Genomic DNA, 13,318 nt, shown 5'->3' with positions numbered 1-13,318 from the left:
GGTCAACCAAAACGTGAAGCTTATTATCGAATATAAGTTTCTTAATGGTTAGGTTCAGTGGTGTAGTGGAGGGTATACACCCCCCCCTCCGTGGGCACTAATACGTACCAAAGTAGTGTAGGTATACGCCATTTCAATTAATAAGGCTGATGGAACAGATCCGAATATTTAGTTTATATTTTGGATAAAATATTATTTAACATTTTAGCCGCAGCTATTTACTGTAGACCTTCGCGTGAATTTTCCAGAATTCTATTTGCAGTAAAACGCCGTTCTAAAATGGGCAGAGAAGGAATTATCCATCAGACATTTAGAAAGAGGGGTGATTGAAATATGCAACAACTATCATTGGTTGCTAATAGGACTACGATGCCTTTGGCTGCTAGACACTGATAGAAAGTTGAAAGTAAATCAATAGAACAGGAGAAAAGCATATGAGTAAGTCTTTATATTTAAAAAAAATTGCCTCCACGATTATGTGGAGGGATTTTGGCTTTTGTCTACATTCAAGTAAGGTAAAACAAGCCTCATAATTAAGTAAAACGTTCAGGTTTCAAACAATTAACAATACGGGCCTCCCCGTATTCTGGGAGATGGAAAGGTTTTCCCAAAAACCTTCTCAATTATATGTTAACTAGCTACAAAGTAGCCTAACTGACAGAATGATATTATGATTATTTGCTTCACCCCAGTAGCCATTTTCTTTGCAACCCCATCCACTACAGAAACACTACTAAACAAATGAAATTGAATTAGAAAGGCTAACTACACACAAAAAAAACTAAATTTCTTCGATTTTTCCAGAACTCAAAAGTGGTCTCCTGATGTTTGCATAGTTTTGGACTTAAAACATACCATTTTCTGGTTCTTCTGTTGACGTGTGGCATTGAGTGGACAAATCTAAAACCTGTGAATTTAACATGTATCTGTTTCTATGGTGACTTACTATTACTGTAGCCTACTTGCACAGTACAGGTTGGACTGACTGTTAAAGACCAATATGGGATATATCATTTTAGGTAATTCAGAGCGGATGTCACTTTTTCTCTTTTAGTTTTGTAAACCACCAGGACCGCCTTTCCTTCGTGGGGCGTTTGGAAAAATGTGAGTATCCTCACTTCTATTGGGAACCACCACCACACTAGTTTGGTTGTTACAAATGCACTGATATTAGTGGACGCACGTGGTTTTTCGGCAACTTTATATCGGACTTGTATCTGTTCTTCATACGTGTATCCGCCCTCTCGTTAGCTAGAATGGTCCCACCTGATCTTGCCTGCTTTTCTTTGAGGACTTGTTAGAGAAGTCACTAGACTGTCTGGTCAATATAATATAACATCTTTGAGTTGGCTCGGGTTCTTGTTGTGGTCAGTTTAGCTTCTCGCGAGAGTAAGACAAGTGCATTAATGTTGATGGAAATCACAATTGCGCTGTGCTGCACATAATGCGCAGAACATCCGTCATGTACAGTCATTGCAAATCCCTGTGAATTTTGGGCACATATGCTAACGCAGGTTTGATTTTCGTGAACATATAGTACAGCCAGTGAGGACATGGAACCTTGAAAGTATGGCGGATGCTGAGGAGCCGTAAGTACAAAAAATGATATTTATTGTCGCTAGCTGACAGAATCGACATTATGCTGCTGTTAAGCATTGAACCTTCTTTTATTCTCTCCTCTTTAGGGAGAAGAAAAGAAGGAAAATAGAGGAGCTGACTGAGAAGTTAGTGACGAAATGCTTGAAACTGGCAGCAGCTTTGAGTTGCACAGTTCGTTAGTGAGCTACCTAACTAAGTTAGCCTGTTAGCATGGAGTGTGGAAATTCATTGATTCAACAATAGCACAGTTAGCTATGGAAATTGGGCTAATTCGAGTAGACAACTAGCTGATTCTAAGAACCAGGCACATGAACATGCTTAGTCGAAGTGTGTCCAATTCAACATCAAAGAAAACCAGTTTACCTTAGCTAATATGGTATCTAGCTAGTTAGCTAATATGATTGGTAGCTAACGTTAGTTAGCAGCAGCATCCGCTGTCTGACTTTTCACATATAGAATGATTGATTAACGTTAGCTATTCTAGGGAAATCATCCTGATGTTAATTGACATGCTACAGACCTATATTTATCTACGTTGTTAGCCAGCTATTTTTGACTCACCATCACACTTGTGATAGGTTTGAGTGATTGCTGGTTGATATGTGCAGCAGAGCATCTTGTTTTCTGTGTGTAGAATGGCTGTAGATGGAGGACATGGAGATAGTGGAGACTGGGATGGCCGATGGAACCATGTGAAGAAGTTCCTGGAAAGACCCGGCCCATTCACTCATCCTGACTTTGAGCCAAGCATTGAGGTAAGGAATCAGATAATAACATGTCCTTTTATTTAGGGGATAGAGAAAAGCATTCTCCACACCAACTCTGATATTCCTTTCAGTCCCTTGGATTCTTATTGGAGACATGCAAAATCCTGGTCATTGGAGCTGGAGGACTTGGATGTGAGCTGCTCAAAAATCTGGTATGAGAGAGAGAATGTCCAGCTTCCAGGTGCAAATGCATGAAAGGGTTTTGTTCTCTTGTTCTATTTCTGCTCAGTAACTTAATGTGTGGTTTTTCCTTGTTCTGATCTAGGCTCTGTCAGGTTTTCGTCACATTCATGTTGTTGACATGGATACCATCGATATTTCCAACCTCAACAGGCAGTTCCTTTTCAGGTTTGGCCCGCCTTTCCCACCTTCTCCCATGGCCCTTACACTATCAATAACAACCTTAGTGTGTTCTCGTTTGATAGAAGAAACAAAGTGAAAGTGTATTTTAAAAGTTTACTTTTCAACATACAACTCAATCAATCAAATGTATTTATAAAGCCATTTTTACATCAGCAGATGTCAGTGCTCACCTCTATACCTTGTTTAGGCCCAACAATGTTGGCCGGCCAAAAGCAGATGTGGCTGCTGACTTTGTCAATAATCGCATCCCTGGATGTAAAGTTGTCCCGTATCCTTTGCAACTGACGTGTAGAATACCGGAGTGTAGGTTTACCCCGTACAAATGACTGCATTACTAAGCTTGAGCATGTGAAGTACTAGAAGTATGTTCTATTCTTTTTCTTAATTCATATTCTGCTTAGACACTTCAACAAAATACAAGACTTTGATGAATCTTTCTATAGACGTAAGTGCAAACTTTGTTTACTTTATGGAATTTTCTAAAAACACTTGTACTTAGCAATGGTGCTGACACACTTTTTTAAAATTGGATTTGTAGAATTCCACATTATTGTTTGTGGATTAGATTCGATCATCGCCAGGCGTTGGATGAATGGCATGCTGGTATGTATGTCTTAATATGAACTATAGGCTATGTGGATTGTGTGTATGTATGTAGAATGTCAGATCACCCCAGTTACCTGATCACCCCATTTACAGATATCCCTTCTGAGCTACAATGATGGTGTTCTGGACCCCAGTTCCATCATCCCCCTCATTGACGGTGGGACGGAGGGTTTCAAAGGCAATGCTCGGGTCATTCTGCCTGGCATGACCGCGTGCATCGACTGCACTCTGGCGCTTTACCCACCACAGGTGCTACAAGCTCTCTCAGACCTGCCAAATAAAATATTTATAGTGTACTGCTTCAGTAGCCCACTACTTTGTTAAACTGGACAGTGAGTTGTGTACTGCAGCCATTTTGTGTTACTTATCAGTGACAGCTTTGGTGTATGTGTTGTATAGCCTAATGTGTTGTTATTTTTGTCCCTAGATTAATTTCCCCATGTGCACCATTGCGTCTATGCCGCGGTTGCCAGAGCACTGCGTTGAGTATGTCAGAATGCTACAGTGGCCCAAAGACGAGCCTTTTGGAGGTACGTCCATGAATAACACTTCTCATTGTCTATCACCTCTCGATTGCATCAAAAAGGGCAACAAATCATTGTTTTATTGCTCACTGTACCCTTAGGTGGCCATAATCCCTTCATAACACTCATTAAGATCAAAATAATACCTATTATAACAGAGAATTACAGATAATAGATAATGACACAGGCTCTTGTCTGTCCCTCAGAGGGTGTTGGTTTGGATGGGGATAACCCTGAGCACATTCAGTGGGTGTTCCAGAGGGCCCATGAGAGAGCTGCTGACTACAACATCACAGGAGTCACATACAGACTAACACAAGGTGAGGAGCACCATACTGTAACAACCTGTCTGGCAGAGATGGTAAAACTCTCATGCTATATCAGCTTTTGGCTATACATACTATATAGTACAAGCAACATTTGGGTTCTGTTCCATTTAATATGAGGATGGGGGGGGGGAAAGCAGTGTAGGCCTATTACAATTCTAAGTTGAAATTGTATTAACCTGACCTCCCCCACTTACAAGTATTGGTTGTAAAAAAAATCTGGGAACAGTGTGGCTAGATTTCTTTTCACATGGTTTTGCCTCAGGTGTCGTGAAGAGGATCATCCCTGCTGTCGCGTCAACTAATGCTGTAATAGCTGGTAGGAAACCCTTTCTGACTGTCACTGTTACGTTTCATTATATTGGTATAACTCTGCGGCGGAGGGATGTATCCGAGGTGAGGATTTACAGATTTACTGCCGTGTACACGTGTCACGGTTGGGGTCCGCCGCTATATATAGACCCCCATGGCCGTGACACGTCTTTCATTTTCTCGGCAGAGGTCCATATGGTGTGAGGTACAAACTTTCTGAAGTTCGCTTGGTAAGTCACTGGTAACTGTAATATTTTGCGTGGAAATATACTCACTGGCTGTTTGCAGCCTGGAGCAGCTGGCCACATGGCCAGCCCCTCTTGAGAGCTCCACTCGCTGTGTGCGGTTGATCTGTGTCTTCCGCCCGTGGTTTGTCGTATTTGTTTCGCTAGCGTTACACTACGACTCAGTGTGCCTCCATTAGTACAATGGCTCTTGCTGCCACAAACTGTAATTTACCTTATACAACTTTGACCACTGGCTTGTTCTATGTGTGTTTTGTGAATTGCTTTAACATGCTGCTCACATGGGTTCTCTGCTAATTACCCTGCAGGGTTTTTTTTTCTTGTTCCTTCTCCTGTAGAGTGTAAGAATATCATGGTGGGCTTTCCACTACATTGAGACATTAACCTTGGAGTTCCTTAATGGAGTTTTTACTGCCTGTATATTAAACCGGCTAGGTAATATTGCAGTTGGTGTAAAAATCCAATTATTATAATTTTTTTATTAAAAATACATTACCTGGTTGTTGTTTTTTTTTGTCTGCCTGCTTTTCCCACATGGGTCTTCCCTGTTCTTTGCAGAGGTACTGGGTAATTTATCCCTCACCGAGTTCCTAAACTTCCAAGTGGGTCACGACATAGGCTCTCCCAGGGCGTCGGACCCCTGCTCTGTTGGCTTGGCTGAGCTTATGGCTTCCCTTTGTGATACGTGTGATGGTGGCACCCCCTGGGGATCCACATACTTTGTTTATGCACTGACCTGGGTTTGAGAGGGCAGTGGAGCGCCGTACTGGATGTATGTTTTGTGTGGCGTTCTCAGAACGCCTGAGCCATGCATGAGTCGGCCAGGCTTGGGCTCCGGCTGGGGACGAGCTCCCTCAGGAGTGGTGCGCCAGCGAGCTGTTATTCCCTCTACTAGGCCCAGTACCCCTCCCAGGAAGCGTGCCTGGGGCCACCGCAGGCACAGCCCATCTGCTGCCAGTCATGGACAGGGGCAAGAGTCGGACCGCTGGGACCACCTTGGAATGGAGGGCTCATGCCCTGCGTCAGGAGGTTGATAGCTTCAATGGCGACGACAGCTGTTCCCTGTTGGCCAATGATTGCATCATCCCCTAGGAACAGCCTAGCACTGTTCACCACCGTGAGCGGGGCTACCGAGCTGACAGGCCATCAGAAGCCGGCAGCGGGGCTTCATCGCCCCCAGCGGCTCGAGAGGCAATGAGGAGCCTACTCACTCGGGTAGCCACTGCACTGGACATCAAACTGGGAGATAGTGGTGACTCTCCATCTGTACCCATCCCTGCTGAGTTCCACGAGGCCTTGCTGGGCCTCTGCCAGGGGGCGCTTCCGACTCACAGCAGAGACTGGACCATGGAGTTATGCTGCAGGTGCAGTGTCACTCGACCTCTGGGAGTACCTGACCATGGACACCATGATAGCTGCCATGGTCTTCCGGACCGGGAGATTATACGGCAGAACCCGCGACTGAAGCTGGGACACCCCAGAGTCTTTGATGCGGACTTGAAAGCCACATATGGGTCCCTCTGCTCTCTTGGCCACCTTACAAACGCGGCCAAGCTGCTGCAGTTCTACCTGCAGCCTTTGTTGCCCCAGATGCAGGAGGGCACAGAGGAAGCGATGGAGGTGTCTTGCCTGCTTTCCCTGCACCAGAGGGATGTGGCCAACGGCCGGACCATGGCGCAGGTGGTTATCTCCCGGCGCCATCCCTGGCTGGCCTAATCCCGCCTTTCAGCTGCTCTCCAGAGCATATTTGCCACTCTCCCCATCACCCAAAGGCTGATGACATTCTGGAGGAGACCAATAAGGTTCGTAGGGACCGGGAGACCCTGAGACGGTTCATGCCGCCTCTTCAGGCCCCGAGTCCAAGGCATACGAAACGTTGCCACCCAACTGCACCCGAACGACGGCGGGGTCCCCCTCCTGCCCAATCTCTTCGTGCTGAGGCACGACAGAGGGGAGAGGCACAGTGTGTGGTGGAGCAACAACCTGTCAACCGTGACCGCCATAGGGACGTGGCTGGGAAACCCAGGCACTCTGGGCGCCAGAGGAGAGGCTGGCCCCGGCAGGACCCCTGACACACCCTTCCTCGGCTGCTTCTCTCTGTCTCAAAGGGCAAAGTGGGAGGAGGGTGTGGAGTCCCCTTGTGTGTTGTCCACAATGCTCGAGGGGTACCAACTCATATTCGGTGCCGGCCCCCGTCCTTCAGGGGCTTTCGTGTCACCATGTTGGCCTACTCCCTGAAAACCCTGCGGCTAGAGGTCTCCTCACTCCTGGACAAGGGTGCCATCCACAGGATCAAGACATCAGAAAGGATATGTGGGTTCTTCTCCACTTATTGGACCTCCGCAACCTGAATGGGTACTGAGGTTCCTCCTGCTGTCCCCAGCCCACGTGTTGCAGGCCGTGTCCAGGGGCCAGGGGTCTGTGACGCTGGACCTGAGGGATGCGTACTTCCATGTTCTTGTTCACCCAGCTTATTGGCAGTACCTCCAATTCGTTTCGAAGGGAATTCATGGTTCTTCCCTTCGGCCTCCCCTTGGCAACCCGCACTTTCACAAAGTGCATGGATGCTGTCCTGGCACCTCTCACATCCTGAGGATTGTTGATCCTCAATTACCTGGACGATCCTGACCCACATCGGTGGGCTGGTCATTACTGTAAACGACAAGAGTCGTCGTCTGACGCCCACCCAGAGGGTGGCCTTCATTGGCATGGAACTGAAATCAGTCCTCATGAGACCACACCTGTCCACCAGAAGGGTTCAGGCAGTCTTATCTTGCCTCGACCACTTTTGGCAGGGGTGGGTGGTATCCACCCTGACCTGCCAACGCTTGTTGGGCTTGCCGCCGGCAACCCCGTTGCTGATTCTCCTGGGCCTGCTCCATCTCTGGCCTCTTCAACGGTGGTTCAACTCCCGCCGGCTGCACCCGAAGCACCCCCGTCACCGCCAGTGGCGGGTGACCGCACAGTGCCTCAGGGCATTGTTGAAGTGGCACTAATGCTCCTTTCTCTCAGGTGGGGTGGTGGAGATGCTGAGGATGTGCCGCCGGGAGCTGGTCAGCACAGACGCCTCCCAGTTCGACTGAGGTCCCACCGCCTCCATCTTATGGCACGGGAGCTCCTCTGGGCTCAGGGATGTCAGGTTCATTCCTTCCAAAGGTTCTGTCAGACAGGCATGTGAACCTCCCTTTTATCCTGTCTGCTTACGACCCCCCCGGCAGTGGCGGAAGTTTGGGCCTCCCTCCGGCATGATGTGCCCTGTGCAGTTACTAGCTGCTTACGTGGAGCGGACACGGTCAGTGAGAACAACAGACCAGCTCTTTTTCTGCTATGGTGAGAGTCCTGCGGGCTGGGCTATCAAAGCAGAGATGCTCTCACAGGATCGTGGACTTGGATTATAACAGCATACCGTCTTGCTGGCCAGCCAGTGCTGGGATCTGTGGTGGCACATTCGGCGCAAGGTGTGGCTGCATCCTGGGCTCTACTGAGAGGAGTGCCCCTCGCTGATATCTGTGCTGCGGCCAGCTGGGCTTCCCCTTTGCTAGGAACTATTGGGTAAATGTGGCACCTCCCTCTGCGGTTGATTCAGCGGTCCTGGGTGTCGCCTCCCCTTCCAGGGACTTTATTTTTAATTTTTTTATTTATTTAACCTTTATTTAACCAGGAACAAGTTCTCATTTTACAACTGCGACCTGGCCAAGATAAAGCAAAGCAGTGCGACACAAACAACAACCCAGAGTTACACATGAAATAAACAAACGTACAGTCAATAACACAATAGACAAAAAGTCTATATACAGTGTGCAAATGTTGTAAGGCAATAAATAGGCCATAGTAGCGAAGTAATTACTATTTAGAAATACTGGTGTGCAAAAAAGTAAATGAAAACAATATGGGGATGAGGTTGGTAGATTGGATGGGCTGTGTACAGCTGCAGCGATCGGTTAGCAGCCCCCCCCTCCACATTGACGGCCCCTGCGTCTCGGTCCCACACTGGGATTTTGCCACCGGCTGGCCAGGTCCTTCTAGCACTGACTAAATCTGGTACAGGTATACCAATATATTGGGGTGATCCAGTATAGTGAAACATAACTGTGGTTAAATACATAACCTTTGTTATGTGAGCTATATGGATCGCTCCAATCCTCTTCAGTGCTAGAGGCGCCTCAAAAATGATGTAGAGAACGTGTGTCGTGGCCATGGGGTCTATATATATATATATATATATATATATATATATATATATATATATATACATACATACATACATACATACATACATACATACATACATACATACATACATACATGAGGCAGCAGACCCCAGCCGTGACACAGGTCTACACGGGAGTAAATCTGTAAATTCTCACCTCGGATGTATCCCTCCGCCGCGGAGTGATACCAATATATTGGAGTGATCCATATAGCTCACATAACCGTGGTTACATACGTAAGCTTAATTTTATCTTGATGGATCCCAACTTGATTACAAGTAGCTACTTTTGTACATTTCAAGTAGTGTAACTTATTTAACTTTTTTGTTGCTCTGTAGCTGCCTGCTCCACTGAAGTTTTTAAAATGGCTTCAAGGTTAGTACTGTGAATTTAATAATTCTGTTTTCACATGATTCACTCACTGTAGAGAACAGGTCAGTTTCATACCAGGTATCAAATTACTTTTCTCTAACTTTGCAGTGCTTATATTCCACTGAATAATTATCTGGTATTTAATGATGTGGACGGACTGTACACCTACACATTCGAGGCAGAGCGAAAGGTTAGTAATGTCTCAGGAGTACCTAGATGAGTGTCTTTAATGGGTATATATTTGCCCATTTTATTAAGTAGAACTGTACCAATATAACTGACAGTGCTATTGACACAAGGCTGTAAGGGGGTGGCATGATATCAGAAGTACTTTGTCTTCATGCTCTTGTTTCGTCTGACAGGAGAACTGCTCAGCTTGTAGCCAGGTGCCCCAGGATCTACAGTTCCCACCCTCTGCCAAGCTACAGGAGGTCCTGGAGTACCTGACTGAGAACGCCTCCCTGTGAGTACATCTGCTAGTAACCAGATTGACTGACTGACTATTGATGTCTGTCATGTCTTCATACAGTAGAGGCAGTTTTTTTTTTATCGCTACTGAAAGGTGTAATTGTGAAGTTGGCATTGTTAGCATTCATCTTTTCCAGACAAATGAAGTCCCCAGCCATCACAGCAACCCTGGAAGGGAAAAATAAGACACTATATCTACAGACTGTAGCTTCAATTGAAGAAAGAACTAGACCCAACCTTTGCAAAACCTTGAAAGGTAAGATGTTTTTTTTTTCCAAATATGTGTATGGTAGACTATATAAACCTATGTTTGTTTCGGCCATCTTGTACATGTAATGTTGTGGTGTTGCAGAACTGGGATTGTCTGATGGACAGGAACTAGCAGTGGCAGATATCACCACACCTCAGACTGTCCTCTTCAAGCTGAAACTCACCTCTTAAACCGTCAAAGTACACATACAGAATCTATCAAGACATTTGACAACCTTTGGGGAAAGTGATTCAGCGTGGTATTGTTTTAATATATTTGAGACTGATCATGTATGTAAGATCCATTATGGCGGGTAGTGTGGAAGGTCAACAACTTTATATCATTACAATGTAATCAGTCGGAACGTTTTCCTTAACAATTATGTTTTACTTATTAATGTTTGCTCCAAATGGATGTCTTCTTTCCCCCATTCAAAATAAGTAGTTTCTCCTTATATACATAATGACAACTGTGCTGCAATAAAGTGTTTTGTTAATGAAAGTTGGTGCAAAGTGGGTTTCCTTACTCTGTGCACTAGATGGAGCTATACAACTAACACCACTATATAGCACCGACTGTAATAAAAATGATGGTATCAGGGGAACCTTTTATGGAGCGAGATACCTGCCAAAAGCTTGAACGTACGTATTGTTAGGGTTGTAAGAAAATCCATCTGTAAATTTTTAGGATCGTAAGAAAAGCCATGCGTGAAACAGAAACGTGAAATTTCATCTGTGAACATACAAACACCATGTTACGATTACGGACTAACATTTTAGATGTCAGACGGAAGATGCTCCTTTTGTAAAAGGCACATGACAGCCCGCTTGAAGTTTGCAAAAAGGTGCCTAAATATAATATACAACTACTACTAGAAATAACACAACTTCATGAAACATGTAAGAAGCCAGGCCTGGTATTTATAGCGGATTTTGAAAAGGCCTTCGATAAAGTAGACTGGATTTAAAAAAAATTTTTTAAAAATCAATTTGGCTGATTTTCTTAATGGGTGATATATATAGCGCAACCCCAGGTGTAATAGTAAATAGCAGCTACTTCTCAGTTTTGAATTGTCAAGATGAGTTAAACAAGGGTGTCCACTGTCACCATATCAATTCGTTATGGCCATCGAAATGCTAGCTATTAAAATCAGATCAAATAACAACATTAGAGGATTAGAAATCGAAGGCTTAAAAGTATTATATTGTGTCCGCAAGCTAGATCCCAGCAATGTCTCATTGAAGTTCTAGATAGCATTTCTGGACTCTCTGGACTAAAACCTAATTATGAAAGTGTACACTTACGTATTGGATCTTTAAAAAATACTACTTTAACATTACCCTGCAGTTTACCTATTAAATTGGGCTGACTGTGAAGTAGACATACTTCGTATTCATATCACAAAGATATGAATGAGCTTTCCACAATGAATTTCAATAGAAAAGATCCTGCAACCATTGAGTGGTAAATGCCTGTCTATTTATGGAAAAATTACCCTGATTAACTCCATGGTCATATCTGTTTACTCACTCACTTATGGCGCTGCCTACTGATGATTGATTTGTTTTTCAAATCGTATGAGCAAAAAATATTTAGCTTTATCTGGGACGCTAAACCAGTCAAGATAAAGCGTGCCTATCTACAGTTGAAGTCGGAGGTTTACATACACTTAGGTTGGAGTCATTAAAACTTGTTTTTGCATCCACTACACAAATGTCTTGTTAATTAACAAACTATAGTTTTGGCAAGTCGGTTAGGACATCTGCTTTGTGCATGACACAAGTCATTTTTCCAACAATTGTTTACAGATAGATTATTTCACTTAATTCAATGTATCACAATTCCAGTGGGTCAGAAGTTTACATACACTAAGTTGACTGTGACTTTAAACAGCTTGGAAAATTCCAGAAAATTATGTCATGGCTTTAGAAGCTTCTGCTAATTGACATCATTTGAGTCAATTGGAGGTGTACTTGTGGATGTATTTCAAGGCCTACCTTCAAGCTCAGTGCCTCTGCTTGACATCATGGGAAAATCAAAAGAAATCAGCCAAGACCTGGTACATTCTTGGGAACAATTTCCAAACGCCTAAAGGTACCACGTTCATCTGTACAAACAATAGTACGCAAGTATAAACACCATGGGACCACGCAGCCGTCATACCGCTCAGAAAGGAGACACGGTCTGTCTCCTAGAGATGCGTTCTGTCTCCTAGAGATGAACGTACTTTGGTGTGAAAAGTGCAAATCAATCCCAGAACAACTGCAAAGAACCTTGTGAAGATGCTGGAGGAAACGGGTACAAAAGTATCTATATCCACAGTAAAGTGAGTCCTATATCAACATAACCTGAAAGGCCGCTCAGCAAGGAAGAAGCCACTGCTCCAAAACCACCATTTAAAAAAAGCCAGACTTAGGGTTTGCAACTGCACATGGGGACAAAGATCATACTTTTTGGAGAAATATCCTCTGGTCTGATGAAGCAAAAATAGAACTGTTTGGCCATAATGACCATTGTTATGTTTGGAGGAAAAATGGGGAGGCTTGCAAGCCGAAGAACGCCATCCCAACCGTGAAGCACGGGTGTGGCATCATGGTGTACTTGACAAAATAGATGGCCTCCATTTGGGTCTCCCAAATGGACAATGACCCCAAGCATCCAAAGTTGTGGCAAAATGGCTTAAGGACAACAAAGTCAAGGTATTGGAGTGGCCATCACAAAGCCCTGACCTCAATCCAATAGAACATTTGTGGGCAGAACTGAAAAAGTGTATGCCAGCAAGGAGGCCTACAAATCTGGCTCAGTTACACCAGCTCTGTCAGGAGGAATGGGCCAATATTCACCGAACTTATTGTGGGAAGGTTACCCAAACCGTTTGACCCAAGTTAAACAATTTAAAGGCAATGCTCCCAAATACTAATTGAGTGTATGTAAACTTCTGACCCACTGGGAATGTGATGAAAGAAATAATAGCTGAAATAAATCATTCTCTCTACTATTATTCTGACATTTCACATTCTTAAAATAAAGTGGTGATCCTAACTGACCTAAGACAGAGAATTCTTAATAGGATTAAATGTCAGAAATTGTGAAACTGAGTTTAAATGTATTCAACTGTATATAATGAATATGAATTGTGGGTTGAGATGATTAAATATAAAAGCACTAAACCTCTCTAAAAGTTTCACTTATTTAAAAGTTTTACTTGATCCCAGATGGTTCTCAAGTAGATTACTAAGAAAATCTTATCCATTGTTTAAAATTGCCTTTGTGCA

At 44.2% G+C, this 13,318-nt stretch overlaps 1 protein-coding gene across 4 annotated transcripts; it reads left to right on the top strand.

Moving 5' to 3' along the window:
* Positions 1 to 1,048: 1,048 nt before the first annotated feature.
* LOC112221944 (NEDD8-activating enzyme E1 catalytic subunit) lies at positions 1,049 to 10,544 on the top strand. Of its 4 annotated transcripts, XM_024384403.2 has the most exons (18): positions 1,049 to 1,104; positions 1,538 to 1,589; positions 1,686 to 1,724; positions 2,234 to 2,354; positions 2,438 to 2,518; positions 2,632 to 2,714; positions 2,917 to 2,997; positions 3,131 to 3,174; positions 3,268 to 3,332; positions 3,429 to 3,584; positions 3,763 to 3,865; positions 4,066 to 4,179; positions 4,451 to 4,504; positions 9,292 to 9,328; positions 9,434 to 9,515; positions 9,688 to 9,788; positions 9,931 to 10,049; positions 10,146 to 10,544. In XM_024384403.2, exons 2-18 carry the CDS (start codon positions 1,570 to 1,572, stop codon positions 10,232 to 10,234), a joined length of 1,389 nt encoding a protein of 462 aa, XP_024240171.1. In that variant the 5' UTR covers positions 1,049 to 1,104; positions 1,538 to 1,569; the 3' UTR covers positions 10,235 to 10,544. The 4 variants fall into 4 exon arrangements, 3 of the variants coding, with proteins under 3 accessions (XP_024240171.1, XP_024240172.1, XP_024240173.1); XR_002949086.2 differs by lacking the exon at positions 1,049 to 1,104 and having other exon boundaries at positions 1,230 to 1,589; positions 9,915 to 10,049; XM_024384404.2 differs by lacking the exon at positions 1,049 to 1,104 and having other exon boundaries at positions 1,234 to 1,589; positions 3,295 to 3,332.
* Positions 10,545 to 13,318: the final 2,774 nt, after the last annotated feature.

This window comes from Oncorhynchus tshawytscha, linkage group LG22 (genome assembly GCF_018296145.1).
Source record: "Oncorhynchus tshawytscha isolate Ot180627B linkage group LG22, Otsh_v2.0, whole genome shotgun sequence".
Lineage (NCBI taxonomy): Eukaryota > Metazoa > Chordata > Actinopteri > Salmoniformes > Salmonidae > Oncorhynchus > Oncorhynchus tshawytscha.
Note: the sequence above shows the minus strand (reverse complement) of the source record. Positions and strands in the feature narration are given on the sequence as shown.

Excerpts from the sequence above, each read along its gene's own strand:
- LOC112221944 (XM_024384403.2), top strand. The coding sequence starts at position 1,570 with ATGGCGGATGCTGAGGAGCC. Across the intron at positions 1,725-2,233 it reads ATAGAGGAGCTGACTGAGAA|AATGGCTGTAGATGGAGGAC; the intron begins GTTAGTGACGAA and ends TTCTGTGTGTAG. Across the intron at positions 3,866-4,065 it reads CAAAGACGAGCCTTTTGGAG|AGGGTGTTGGTTTGGATGGG; the intron begins GTACGTCCATGA and ends TCTGTCCCTCAG.